This window comes from Ictalurus punctatus, chromosome 28 (assembly GCF_001660625.3).
Source record: "Ictalurus punctatus breed USDA103 chromosome 28, Coco_2.0, whole genome shotgun sequence".
NCBI classification, from domain to species: Eukaryota; Metazoa; Chordata; class Actinopteri; order Siluriformes; family Ictaluridae; genus Ictalurus; species Ictalurus punctatus.
In genome coordinates, this window is record NC_030443.2 from 5,087,434 (window position 1) to 5,102,020 (window position 14,587).

Here is a 14,587-nt window from a genome sequence, read left to right on the forward strand (position 1 = left end):
CTATAATTAGTCAAAGTAAGACAAGCACTGGTTATAATATCACAAATGTCTGATTTATATAAAATATGGCAATGAGCCATTTGGCAAGTTGAGTCAAGTGATCGGACTAGCTAAAAAAAAAAAAAAAGTCAATTTCCCAGCATGTGTGGTCACATGATTAGTTTGAGCTACGCTTCTGGAGAATAGATCTTAATTAAGTGCTGTAGTTCAGACGGGTAGCCTGTTAGCGGACACCTGTGGTTAGTCTTCACGTACGTATAAATGCAGCGGTAACAGAAAACGTAGCCTGAGGTGGCCAGGGCTGTGTCATTACCGCGTGCTTTCCTGCAAAGCGGGCACAGTTTGCTGTGTGTCAGCACAGCATCCTGGTCCTCCAGGTGAAGCGGGGGTGGAGGTGTAGGGAGAGAGGTGAGAGACTTCATAGTGGTCTGGTTCTCTGACGAGTACCACCACTCCAAAAACTGCAGGAAAAACACTCCCATGGAGAGACCGGTGGAGAGGGATACAGCTACGCTGCCAACCACCATGGAAAAGACGCGCTGCAGCCGTCCTCCAAAGCTGAGGAAGGAAAAACACGTGTTTTATGCTTTTTATGATGATGATTCAAATGCAACATACAAGACAACTTCAGAGTGACATGCTAATAAACTGCATTAAAGGTGCAGTTTGTAATTTTACATCTCTAATATTATGCAAATATTCTGCAGCATGTTTTTTTTTTTTGTCTTGTCTACACAGCCCTGTGTGTGAAATGGCAGGTTTTTGTGAGTAAGTTAGAACTGCAGTCGCACCTGAAGAGAAGCAGTCACATAGCTTGATGCTGCCACCATCATGCTTCACTGTGCACAGCCAGCTTGATTTGATCGTGTGGTTTTTTTTTTAAATATATCAAAATTACATCCAAATACTATAACAAGCATTCAGAGGATACTAAGTGCTTCACATGTTTAGGCTCACCTTTGGCTAGAGGTCAGTGCTTGTCCTGCTGGCTTGAGATCCAAGCTGTGAATGTCCTGAGCCGTCAGATGGGACAGTTTGACTCCCGCCAGCCATAGCAGGGGTGAATGAGTGCGTGCGTTGCCAAAAATGTATAGCAACTGATGGCAAAAACTCCAGCCGTCCCACGCCATACAAACATAAGGATATGCAGCCAAGAAGGCTCTGTACATCTTCTCAGTGAGGGACTGGGGCATCCGTATCGAGAAGTCGTCCTCATCTCTCTGACGAGACAGCACCTTCTCCAGTTTGGTTCGGAGGTAAGGAAGGAGCACTAGGAGAAGCAGAGAGCGCAGATGTCGCCTGCGGCCGAGGCCGTGATGTACACGTCTACTTTCGTCCGGGCCCATGCGCTTTAGCCCGTAGAAGTTCTCTGAAAAGGAGGCGCTGGTGCGCAGCAGGAAGTGGTGCTGCAGCAGAAGGTCGAGGACAGCATAGATCTCATCAAACTTCCTCCAGAGGACTCCATAACGAGCTGGGTTGGATTCAGCGAGGACCTACGGACGCACAACGAACAATAAATACAGGTTAGCATGTGCCACAACTGTTCGATTCCACTTCTGGGCTGACAGGATGTGGTGTTCTGCTGCTGTAACCCATCCAGCTCGAGGTTCTACACATTCTACATTCTTAGCTGCTTTTCTGCTCACCACAATTTTAAAAAGAGTGATTATTTGAGTTACCGTAGCCTTCCTGTCAGGAACCAATCTGCCCATAGTCCTCTGACTTCTCTCATCAACAAGGTACCCACAGAACTGCTGCTCCCTTGATGTGTTTTGTTTTTCGCACCAGTCTGTGTAAACTCTAGAAACTGCTGTGTGTGTGAAACAGCAGTTTCTGAAATACTGGCACCAACAACCATGGCACAAAGTCATTTCCACCCCCCATCCTGATGTTTGATGATGTAAACATTAACTGGGGCTCTTGACCTGAATCTGCATGATTTTATGCACGGCACTGCTGCCACGTGATTGGCTGATTGGATAACTGCATGAATGCGATGTATATAACAGGTGCTCCTAAGTGGCCAGTGAATGTGTATATACTCCAAAATGAACAGGACACTTTATATAGCAGCTGTTAATAAATAAATACATACATACATACATACATACATATATAAATAAAGTTTCTTTTTTTTATTTACACAAATAAAATAACAGATCAATAAGACTTTAACAGTCTGATCACTGATTACACAGTCTGATTTCACATACATTTCAGAAAAACTAGAAGACTCGTTTTCAAAACGACTTACTTTAACGGCGTGTTGAAGGGCAGGTTTAACAACACTCATCAAAGAGTCCTGAGCTAAAACTTCAAAAATAGAGGGCCTGCCTTCACCTGCTGCTACTGCTGTGGTCAGATGTGCTCCTCGTTCCGCCATCGTCGTGGATTTAACACTATAATAATTATACTTTGATTAACAAGCAAACAACGGATACAAAAAATTCAATGTTTCTAGTAGAACTTCTAGAAGCACGATTATATATATTTCCAACCATTCTACATTTAAAAACGCGGCGGATATGGCAACGTAATCGTATAAACATGCCGTGCTGCATCATAATCGCTCCGTGTTTCTCCAAACGTTGCCTAAACTCAGTTCCGGTTTCATTTTGGTGTTTTTTTTTTTTTTTTTTTTTCCGGGAGGCGCTCCCATCTTTTCCCACCGTCTCTACAGCTGTGGCCTGAGAACGGGCAAAAATAATTACACTCCAAGCCACTGGGATAGGAATTAGACAGAATTTGTATTTAGTAGTTTTTTTTAAAAACACCCAAGGTAAGGTATGTGTGTATGTGTGTGTGGGGGGATCGATTTGGTGGACCGTGTGATTAGTTACAGCTTCATAGTTAAGATGTTAGCTTTGCGGCTAGCAGCTCCGTTAGCTTGGCTTTAGCAAGAAGGGTTAGCAGCAACACCCGCGTATCTCAGAAAAATAGAAATACAAATAAAGTTTCAGCGCTGACATTCGGGTTAGGACATAAAGTATGCATTTTACTGCTGTTTTTCATTTAAACGGGAACACGACTAGTAATTGGTTGACGGTTAATTGCAAGTGTTAGCTGGCCGGTTATGTATTGATTGTGTGTGTGTGTGTGTATACGTTAACGTTTTTTAGGCGTTTTTTAAAATAAAAAAATTAAAAAAATAAAATAAGTAACAACATTCACTTGGTTCACTTACATATATATATTTTTTTAAATGACTCGTATATTACAGTTAAAATAATGTTTAATGATGGTTGAGAATGCTGCACTAGCAGAATGTGTCAATATAGTTCTCTCTCTCTCTTCCTTATATACTGGTATGCAAATACTTATACAGTTTGTGTTTGTTTTTTTGTGTTGTATTCTAACTGTCAATAATGCAGGCTTTTTTCCCCCCCAGCAGACCTAAAAACCATTCAGAATGACCGACTCCAAGTACTTCACCACAAACAAGAAAGGTAATACAGTGACTGAGATGTTATATAAGATGGGAGGCTAAAATAATATCTACAGTGGATATTTAAAAAGAAAGTAAGTCAACACACCTCTGTGAAAATGGCAGGCTGTTGCGAGCGAGTAAAAATCGCAGTCGTGGCTGAAGAGCAGCAGCTGTGTAGCGTGATGCCGCCACCACCATGCTTCACCGTGCACAGTCAGCCTGATTCGATCGTGTGCTTTTCAAATAAAAGCCCCAGCCTAAAACCGAGCGCAGCGCACTCGGCTGAGATGAGGACCAGTCCCGGGTTCCTCGGGTTCATTTCATTCTCTTCTCGTCAGCGCTAATGTGCTCATGAGATTTTCTGACGTAATTGGATCACGTTAGCGCCGAACGTAAAATGATCACGCTCACTCTGCATAGTTCAAACTAGTAGATTTGGTACTTGTTTTGACTTGTTTTTTCCACCTTGGTCTCATCAGAACATAAAGACATTTTATTTTAGTTACATCACAAAAAAAAAACCTGTTTTAACAGGAAAAAAAAAATGCTATCCACTGTACCTATAGCTCACCGATGAAACTGTTCGTTTGGGGGAAATGCATTCGATCTCCTCAATGTGGGGGCAAAACTGTTCCTTCCACTTAAGTGTTTCTTTCATTCATTCATTCATTCATTCGTTTGTTCGTTCGTTTGTTCTGTTGCTTCCAGGAGAGATATTCGAGCTGAAAGCTGAGCTGAACAATGAGAAAAAAGAGAAGAGGAAGGAAGCGGTGAAAAAGGTCATCGCTGCCATGACCGTAGGCAAGGACGTGAGGTATGATCTGTTTTATCCCTCGACGTTTCTTTGGTCTGGGCAAAAGAATCAAGTCCAAGGCCAAAGCCATTTCCTTTTATGTGTTATGCAGCTCGGGCTTGAAATTGACCTTTGTTGCTCTCCAGCTGAAGTGTCTAGACGTTTAGTATGTTTAGTAGCCAGTCAGCATTTTCAGTAGACTAAAAGGGCCTGTGTATGTCTTAAACGTATAGACATCCATATGTGCACTACATTTACAAAGCTACTAAAATGATCCACTAAATTAAAATGCTATTTTAAAATGCTTTTATTTAATTTTTTTCTTTACACCGTTTAAATAAATAAATAAATAAATAAATAAAAATTTCTTGTGTGCTGTGTGTTTAGTCACCATTTGTACTTGCTCAAGCCTTGGTTGAAATATCTGTGCTAGAATTAATGACAGATTTACATGAACAGATTATAAAGAGCCTGGTGTTGGTCAGGATGATGATGATGTTGTAAATGTCTTCTCTTCCCTCTTCAGCTCCTTGTTTCCAGATGTGGTAAACTGCATGCAGACTGATAACCTGGAGCTGAAGAAGCTGGTGTATCTGTACCTGATGAACTACGCCAAGAGTCAACCTGACATGGCCATCATGGCTGTCAACAGTTTTGTGAAGGCGAGCGCATCTCCCAGTGTTCGAAAAGCAATCTGAGATATGACAGTAAAGTGACATAACTTCACTTGTGTCTTTCTCTCTCTCTCAGGATTGTGAAGACCCTAACCCTCTTATCCGTGCCCTGGCCGTGCGCACTATGGGCTGCATTCGCGTGGACAAGATCACAGAGTACCTATGCGAGCCTCTGAGGAAGTGCCTGAAGGACGAGGACCCGTACGTGAGGAAGACGGCAGCCGTGTGCGTGGCCAAGCTGCACGACATCAACGCGCAGATGGTGGAGGATCAGGGCTTTCTGGATTCCCTCAGGGACCTGATCGCTGACTCCAACCCTATGGTGTGTAACAGCGCCTGTGCAGCTAAGATGAGTTTTACCTCCATGCCTGAGACACGAGATGGCAGAAGAGAGTACAGCGGTGAAGGAGATAATTACTGATTGGTTTCAGTCAGATCTTACTGAAAACCCATTGAAATAAGTTTAAACAATATTACCATCCTGTCCTGTTCACTACTAACTCCGCCCCTTTTCTGTTCTTTTTCTTTCTTTTCCTTCATTTCATATTTTTTTCCTTTACTTTAATTTCTTTATTTTCCTTTCTTTTTCTTCCTTCCTTCCATCTTGATTTCTTTCATTTCTTCCTTCCTTCTTTTTTCCATTATTTTTTTTCTTTTCCTTTTATTTCTTACATTCCTTCTTCTTTTCCTATACATGTTTCCCTCCTGATGAAACAGTGGGGATGTGGGACTCCAGTCACTCTTTTGTATCACATTCACAAAGCTTTGTTCATTTTGAAGAGAAATGAAGGTTTCCTCACGGAACGTTTCTTGATTTCAAATCAATGTAAAGTGATGTGTAAGGAAAAGAAACATGTGTCTCTTGCTCACTCACTCCAGGTTGTGGCTAATGCTGTGGCAGCTCTGTCTGAGATCAGCGAGTCTCACCCCAACAGCAATCTGCTGGATCTCAACCCTCAGAACATCAACAAGCTGCTCACAGCCCTGAACGAGTGCACCGAGTGGGGTCAGATCTTCATCCTGGACTGCTTGTCCAACTACAACCCCAAAGACGAACGGGAAGCCCAGAGGTAAAAACAGATTGAGGCCTGAGTATCAAAAAAAAGAAAGTAATAAAATTACAGGGTCAGATGTAGAGAACAAGAACAGGAACAATTTGTAGCCTGAGAAAGGAACAGAATGAACATTCCCAGTAATTTACCAGCGAGCTGTATGACTAAACCCATCCATCACAGCCTGATGTCAAGATAAGTCATCTACAGGGACTTTGATTTAGTCTTGAAGTTATTGCCTTTACTCTGTATTTTATGGCGTTATTATATTTTTACTCCGGAGAGAAAAGTCTATGTTTGGTCATTGGCTTGCAAAGCACAGCAGTTACGTTGTGAGAAAAGACATTCTATATGTACGTAAAGCCAAGCTTCAAGCTTTTGAATGTCAGCCGTCTCACATTTCCAAGTGTTCAACCTTGCGTTTTTTTTTCTTTTTTTTCTCTCGTCGCCATAGCATCTGCGAGCGTGTGACCCCACGTCTCTCGCACGCCAACTCGGCCGTCGTGCTGTCAGCCGTCAAGGTCCTGATGAAGTTCCTGGAGCTGCTGCCGAAGGACTCGGATTATTACAACACGCTGCTGAAGAAGCTCTCTCCTCCTCTAGTGACGCTGCTCTCCGGCGAGCCCGAGGTCCAGTACGTGGCCCTCAGGAACATCAACCTCATTGTGCAGAAGAGGTCAGAGCAATATCATTACTCACTAGTACACACTCGTGCACCACAGGGCTCGGAATGCCATGTCATATGTCACGTCCCTGCACCACTCTATGAAAGCAAAACCTTAACGAATTCTATAAATACCACTAGGTGGCAGTATTACTCTACGACTCACCTTTTCGTTTTACTGCGATGGCTTATAGCATGGAATTCGATTTCATTTCAATCAATTATATCTCATTGTCCATAACTAAAGGTGCCCTCACCATAAATTAATACTGTACGCATTGAAAGCTGCCTTATAGAAATGCTTTTAATTTAGGCATTTTAATGCACAAGAGATCAAGGAATTCCTTTTTTTTTTTTTTAATAATAATTCTTTCATCCTTTCACCAAGGTCAGTCTGCATTTACTCTGTATGTCCAAGCCACCATTATATTATATCACATTAAACGACATTAGACTTTGTACTTATTGGGTAGGGGTCACCTCAAACACCTTTTGACTGACGTTTCAAATAATAATATATTTAAAACGGGTACCAATGTTCAGCGAGTGCCTAGAGAACCTAGAGTATACCACAGTTGCCTTGTACACTCTACATAGTCGATTACATACACCGCGCCATGTTTGATATTCAGTCACGGAAAAGCTGAGCCGAACGTAACGCGTTATAAGTAGGCTACATCTCTCTGTCTTAACATATTCCTATTAAACCCACGTTTGCAAGTAGATTATTTCACACTCGGGACTGTCGTCTTGTTTAAAAGATTTTGAATCTGGTTTAATAGAGCAGAGAAACCAGAACCACACATGGTTGATTTTGTTCTCTTTGCCAGGCCTGAGATCCTGAAGCAGGAGATCAAAGTGTTCTTTGTCAAGTACAATGATCCCATCTACGTCAAGCTGGAGAAACTGGACATCATGATCCGACTGGCCTCCCAGGCCAACATCGCCCAGGTACGACTGCCCCAAACATCCTCTTACCGTATTCTTACCTCTGTATTCAGAAATTAAGCTAATCCTACAAGAGTAATGCCCTTTTTCTTTCTTTTTAAAAATTCTATTTGCTTTAATTGTAACATTTTTCTTTAGTCCTTTCTCCACTCGAACAAAGCCCAAAGGGAGCTCGCGTAAACACGTTGCCATCTGAGTCGCAGTCTGTTCAACAGCTGCCAGAAAATCCTTGTGTAAGCGCAGGCACGTTCGGACAAGAACATCGTCGGTGGAGTAAAATCTGAATCACAGCGTAGGCACTGTCAAAGAACAGTAAACAATTTTTTTTTTTTCCCCTCCCTGTGGTAAAAACCTGTCTCTCGTCTAGCGGTTTCTGTCAAGGCACAGATTTTTTTCTCTCTGTTGCAACATGGACTACAGCTGTCCTGTTTGATAAATTGGGAAATAAAAAAAAAGGGAAAAAATAGCATTTGTATACGTCTTTCCTGTAAATCCTTGATCTTGATCAGGGCTACACTGATATGGCTGATTATTGTGTTCAGTATGAAAGTATTACAATTAATGAGCAAATTTTAGACTTTTACTCTGTGTTCCTTATGCAACGGTGCGCAGTACCGACCAGTTGAGGTCGACCGATTGATCGGTTTTGCAGATTAATCGGCACCGATAATGGTTTTCTGCAAAAAATCCACACAGACAGTGTTTCCTGGTTGTGCGCCTGTCCTGGGAGCCTGAGAAGGGTCGTTTTATACATCATTATACAGGACGAGAGCGGCCTCTAGAGGCGAAATAAAAAACGAATGGTGTAGACTGACAAAGGTTTACCCAAGTATTCCCGAGCCCATGTCCGGATACCCGTTACAGACTCGTGACGCTTTCCTAAGACCGTGATGTCCGAGGGATCGGAGATCACGCGTGTCCAGAAGTGGTTTTGCCCTTAATGCACTGAGATTTGACCGGATTCCTTGAATCTTTTAATTATATGGTGCACTGTAGAAGGGGAAATGCCCAAAATCCTACTGATTTGTATTTGGGGAATGTTGTTCTCGAAGTGTTGGATTATTCCCTGACTCATCTGTTGGCAGACTGGCGAGCCTCGATCCATCCTTGCTCTGGGCCTTTTTTGGAGGCTCCTTATATACTATGATTTGATGATTGACTCGCCTGTTTCACATCACCTTCTTATTTCAACTTGTAACATCGTTATTAGTCCCCAACTTCTTTGGAACTTGCATCAATTTCAAAATAAATGTTTTGGAAATAAACAAAGACCGCTTAGTTTTCTTGGCTGGTGGCACTGCTGCAGAAGCGTCTCCCATGGCTTTTTCTCTGGACTCCTCTTCCCTTACCACAACAGCTCTCTCTCCATCCAGCATCTCTAAAACGGTGTACTGAAGCTTGAATCTTGGACTCAAGTATGCTTCCGAGGAAGCATACTTGAGGTGGAGGTTCCGATGCTCCTCCACACTTTCCATAACTTAGCTGTGCGTGAAAAATATATCCGGCCAGGAAGTTCGTGTCTGGGGGTCGATGACTGACATCGTTTTCCTGAAGCTCACGTTTTCCACCGTACTGAAAGGCATCACGTCCTTAGCCAAAAAGTTTGTGACGGCTTTAGTAATGTCTTTGTGACATTTAGACTGTTTGTCATAAGGTGTGAATGCAGCCATCTGTGTGTGCTGCATTGGGTTTCTATTTTGACACGGATGGGGATGGGGGTGGCGGTGATGTTTCAGGGACGGGTTGGCTTAAACTTTTTATGGTGCCTCATCTTCTGACTCTCTGAATATTTTATCGGGTGGAACTGCTTCAGATGGTGGAACAGATTTGATGTGTTCCCGCTGCTAGTCCGCACCACTCTCCGGCACTTTTTACAGCACACTGAAACCTGAAGTTTATCAGATCTTCCATACCACTGAATTAGTCTTTCCTCTATTGTCAGCTATTGTGTCTGCTTTCTCCTCACTTGTGGAAGCTCGTCATCACGCACGTAGCCAGTTGTGTTCTGCTCGGCTCGAATACAATGAACCGACGCCTGCGCCCTGAACGTCATTCAATATATCGCGATATATTTTGATATTGAATAATTGCCCTGTCCTAAATTGTGCTATTGTTTTCTCCACTATGATGACTTTCAGCAGAAATGGGCAGCTCCTGGTTAACGTTAGTCAATGTAGGTGGAATGAAAAGGTCATATTTTTTTATTCCCCCTCTCATAGGTACTGGCTGAGCTGAAGGAGTACGCCACCGAGGTGGATGTGGACTTCGTGCGTAAGGCGGTCCGCGCCATCGGGCGCTGCGCTATAAAAGTGGAGGTATGTTACACTAATGCTATTAAACAAGGCTTTAATTCCTTTCATCATCACTGTGTTACAGGAAAACGTTCTCAGTTTTGATTAAAGCACTTCAGGCCACGCTGTTAAAATAATCTCTCTCTCTCTCTCTCTCTCTCTCTTTACACGCTATAGCAATCAGCTGAGCGCTGTGTGAGCACCCTCCTGGACCTCATCCAGACAAAAGTGAACTACGTCGTGCAGGAGGCCATTGTGGTGATCCGGGACATCTTCCGCAAATACCCCAACAAGTCAGTCTCTCCCGTTATACGGTGTTATGTCTGACGTGAAAAGTTATATCTGAATACTATCTCCATAATGTCATGATATCACAGTAACCCCCCCCACCCCCCCCCTGTGTGTGTAGGTATGAGAGCATCATTGCCACGCTGTGCGAGAACCTGGACTCTCTTGACGAGCCGGACGCACGCGCCGCCATGATTTGGATTGTGGGCGAATACGCAGAGAGAATCGACAACGCTGACGAACTTCTGGAGAGCTTCCTCGAGGGCTTCCACGACGAAAGCACTCAGGTCTGTTGCTCAGGATGAAGTGGCGTCACACAATATGGCACGGCCCAGATGTAAAATGGTCTATTCATTTACCTTATTTACTGATTTACGGTGCTCTGTTATTCTTTAGACATTCAAATCCAAACAGTGACAAAACAAGTAAATATCGAACCGAACCAACGGTGCAAAGAGTATGAATAAAATGTACAAAGACCTGATTATACCACGTTTCAGGTGCGTACTGAGTGTACTGATGTCGTTGTGTGCCTGCAGGTTCAGCTCACCCTGCTGACAGCCATAGTGAAGCTGTTCCTGAAGAAGCCTTCAGAGACACAGGAGTTGGTGCAGCAAGTTCTCAGCCTGGCCACTCAGGTGAGATTTATTTTGTAGCCAAAGACACCCATCCTGGAACGTTCCCCCATCATTGTGTAATTGGCACTTTACAGCGCAGCTTTAAAGCGGTTTTATGTCCCCTGTTTGGTTATAAAGGTGTTTATTCAGGATCGTCATCTAACACCTACTTAAGTCAGAATCTGGTTCTTGCTAGAAGACTGCTATTTTCACTCCAGAGCTTAAAACGTGCTGCGATTACATCCTCATATCTTCCCACAGGACTCCGATAACCCTGACCTGCGGGATCGTGGCTACATCTACTGGCGTCTGCTGTCCACTGACCCGGTGACGGCCAAAGAGGTGGTGCTGTCCGAGAAGCCGCTGATCTCCGAGGAGACGGACCTGATCGAGCCAACGCTGCTGGACGAGCTCATTTGCCACATCGGCTCGCTGGCCTCCGTCTACCACAAGCCACCTAACGCTTTCGTGGAGGGCAGTCACGGCGTACACCGCAAGCACCTGCCCATCCAGCACGGCAGGTGAAGGGCTTAGAGGAAATTGAATTGGTGTGATTTTAAAGGAATAGCTGTTTTCCGTGTGTGTGTATGTATGTATGTATGTATGTGTGTGTGTGTGTGTGTGTATATATATATATATATATATATATATATATATATATATATATATATATATATATATATATATATATAAATAAAATAATATATAAAATTTTTCTTCAAACTAGCTATTTTACCTCAGGGTCATGCTGAGCTACGTGTAATTAGTGCGTTTTTAAGAATATATATATATATATATATATATATATATATATATATATATATATAATATATAATTTCAGTAGAAGACAGCATGTAACCTATTTTCCTTTTTTTTTTTCTTTTCTTTTCTTCATACTCTGAATAAAATTCCTGAAAGCTCCACTAGTTATGCTCATTATGTTTCTAACAACTCAGAATGTTCCAGAACATTCTGTTCAAGATGCAGGAGATTATTCAAGCATGGATCGGTTTGCAAATAAATAAAAAAAAACCATCTCATTAAATCACAGTAAAAAATGAGCTACTAGCGATTTATTTATGATTTTGGATGCTGTCGTGAGTCATTCCGAGGTAAACGAGTCGCTTGAATCTGTTTGTTAGTCTTGACGAGAAAAGGTCGTCTTGACTGAAGACTACGAAAGAATGGCTGGCTATTGTAATTCCGGTCAGCCTGTTCTCACACTGCGTCCTGTTTTCTGTTCTACAATAGCATCGACACTGGCGAGAGCCCAGTTAGCGGTGGCCCGGCTTCCGCTATCGACCAGCCCCAGGTTATTCCGTCTCAAGGTGACCTCCTGGGCGACCTTCTCAATCTCGACCTGGGTCCTCCTGTCAACGTGCCACAGGTCTCGTCCATGCAGATGGGAGCCGTAGACCTTCTAGGAGGCGGTCTTGACAGTCTGGTGAGTACCTTGTTTTTAATCTTTCATTAAAATCAACATTAAAACCACTGATGGGTTAAGTGAACAATGTTTATCTCGTTACAATTGATGGCAGCTGTCAAGGGGTGAAACATATTAGGCAGCAGTCAGTGCTCAAAGTTGATGTGTTTGAATCAGGAAAAATGGGCAAATTTTGATGGCTAGACGACTGGGTCAGAGCAGGTCCAAAACGGCAGGTCTTGTGGAGTGTTCCTGCTATGCAGTGGTTGGTACTTACCAAAAGTGGTCCAAGGAGGGACAACAGGAGAACCTGCAACAAGTTCACTGGTCGTCCTTCCTTGCACTGTGGGAAGCTGGCAGAGGCAGTGTGATGCTCTGGGCAATGTTCTGCTGAGAAACCTTGGGCCCTGCCATTCATGTGGATGATACTTTGACACGTACAATCTACCTAATCACTGCCGCAGACCAAGTACACCCCTTCATGGGAACGGTATTCCCTAATGGCAGTGGCCTCACTACTACACTGCAAAAATAGTCCAGGAACGGTTTGAGGAACACGACAAAAAATTCAAGGTTTTGAACCGGCCTACAAATTCCCCAGATCTCAGTCCGATCGAGTGTCTGTGGGATGTCCCTCAAACAAGTCCGATCCACGGAGGCCCCACCTCGCAACTTACAGGACTTAAAGGATCTGCTGCTAACATCTTAGTGCCAGATAACACGACACACCTTCAGAGGTCTCGTGGAGTCCACGCCTTGACGGGTCAGAGCTGTTTTGGCAGCACAAGGGGGACATACACAATATTAGGCAAGTGGTTTAATGTTCTGGCTGATCGGTGTATATTAATAAAATTATTCCCTGAGGTGTTCTGTTTCACGGTAACGGATATTAAGGAGATTATTACGATTTGGAGTATTTTCCCCACTTGTATTTTCAGTTTTTGAACTTGACCCGACCGCACCTTCATTTCAATATGCTAGAGATCACCACGTTTTACTGTTTATTACCATGGTCACATGTCTCCGCAGAGGCTTCTGCTTAATGGAAGTAGAGCAGAACATTGCCCACAGCAAGTTGACTGACATTTTGTATCTCAGGAGTTTGGGCTTGCTGAAAAACATGCTTTAAAAATAATAATAATAAATTTTGCATCATTTTGAGGAATACATCACGCTATGTTATTTCAGTACGTCAAGTGTTTTTGTTTGGTTTTGTTCTACCCAAGAAATGCTTAGGAACAATTCTTGACTCTGATTGGTCAGCGGGTGGTTTCTGTGAGTAGTTAGTTAACCGGTTTGGATGGAGTCTCCACTGTCAGCGTTTTATACCAGTGAGAGGTAAAGTCGTTCCTTTTAAGTTTCTTGGTGCATGAAATTATTCCGGAAGAAGCACTATCAGGTTTCTTGGGTAAAATGACAAGCCGCGTCACACCACCCCGTCTTTGATTTAATTCAGTTCAATTCAATTTTCTTTGTATAGCGCTTTTTGCAATAGACATTGTCTCAAAGCCGCTTTACAGAAACATATAAACACGGGATGCAGATTTTAAAAGTGAGAATTTATCCCAATTGAGCAATCCAGTGGCGAAGGTGGCAAGGAAAAACTCCCTAAGATGTTAAGAGGAAGAAACCTTGAGAGGAACCAGACTCAGAAGGGAACCCATCCTCATCTAGGTAGCAACAGATAATGTAAAAAAGTTCAAGGCTATTCAGATTATAGTTCAGATTATTTTCCTATAAAAGCACACCTGTCATATTGTATACTTGGAGCAGTAGTAGATAAGGGCTATTGGTAGCAAAAGTCATTCTGTCCTTTTTGATCTGCTGTGGGGGGAAAAACAACCTAAATTGGTTTGACCATTGCTGTGTCAAATGAATCTCTGGTGCGCACACGCACATTCTTTCAGGCAATGTAGGGAGGTAAAAATATTAGTATTGGACACAACGTCATAACAACAGCCTTGCAAGCTAGCTTCGGATTCAGATCGCTATTCGGCTGCTTTCTCCACATAAGGCCATTAGCGCTTTCTCCGGATCAGTATTCGAGAGGAGCTGTTGCTGGAATATACTGGCTCAGACACGATTTAAAACGAGACGTGCCACTTCCGACCCGAGGTGGAAACGTTGAGCTCCATGACAGTAGGCACAGCATGACAATCAAGAATAATCAAGTCAGACGTGGCTCAGGGCTCGAAGTCTGGAATTCACCTCGAACGACATTTTACTATTCAACCTTTGTGATCCCGGAAGAATCCGAGAGATATCCGAGACTCATTAAAATGCTTAAGTGTCAAATCCTTTGCTCAGACAGGTTGGGTTTTTTTTTTTTTTTTTTAAGGCTACTGTTTCTCACCTATTCTCACCTACTGCCTTAAAAGCGTCTCTTCTCATTAAGAGTTCATAAGAAAAG

The 14,587-nt window shown here is 43.0% G+C and overlaps 2 protein-coding genes across 5 annotated transcripts in view; one reads left to right on the plus strand and one right to left on the minus strand.

Annotated features, from left to right (window-relative positions):
* Positions 1-34: 34 nt before the first annotated feature.
* pex12 (peroxisomal biogenesis factor 12) lies at positions 35-2,562 on the minus strand. The gene is given in 3 exon segments (NM_001200959.1): positions 35-558; positions 958-1,493; positions 2,255-2,562. Coding segments are annotated over 3 exon segments (1,056 nt in total). The 5' UTR covers positions 2,384-2,562; the 3' UTR covers positions 35-167.
* Positions 2,563-2,646: 84 nt separating this feature from the next.
* Positions 2,647-14,587, plus strand: part of ap2b1 (adaptor related protein complex 2 subunit beta 1) — a 29,432-nt gene continuing 17,491 nt past the window's right edge. The window contains exons 1-14 of one of the 4 annotated variants that reach the window (XM_017459673.3): positions 2,647-2,779; positions 3,389-3,446; positions 4,136-4,241; positions 4,747-4,882; positions 4,971-5,216; positions 5,774-5,964; positions 6,401-6,622; positions 7,441-7,561; positions 9,778-9,873; positions 10,027-10,142; positions 10,259-10,424; positions 10,677-10,775; positions 11,016-11,275; positions 12,006-12,198. In XM_017459673.3, the coding sequence (XP_017315162.1) occupies positions 3,410-3,446; positions 4,136-4,241; positions 4,747-4,882; positions 4,971-5,216; positions 5,774-5,964; positions 6,401-6,622; positions 7,441-7,561; positions 9,778-9,873; positions 10,027-10,142; positions 10,259-10,424; positions 10,677-10,775; positions 11,016-11,275; positions 12,006-12,198 (1,989 nt within the window). In that variant the 5' untranslated portion in view covers positions 2,647-2,779; positions 3,389-3,409. Of the gene's footprint in view, positions 2,780-2,964; positions 2,987-3,388; positions 3,447-4,135; positions 4,242-4,746; positions 4,883-4,970; positions 5,217-5,773; positions 5,965-6,400; positions 6,623-7,440; positions 7,562-9,777; positions 9,874-10,026; positions 10,143-10,258; positions 10,425-10,676; positions 10,776-11,015; positions 11,276-12,005; positions 12,199-14,587 lie in introns of those variants that run through there. The other 3 variants (XM_017459674.3, XM_017459677.3, XM_053677156.1) reach the window with 3 other exon arrangements.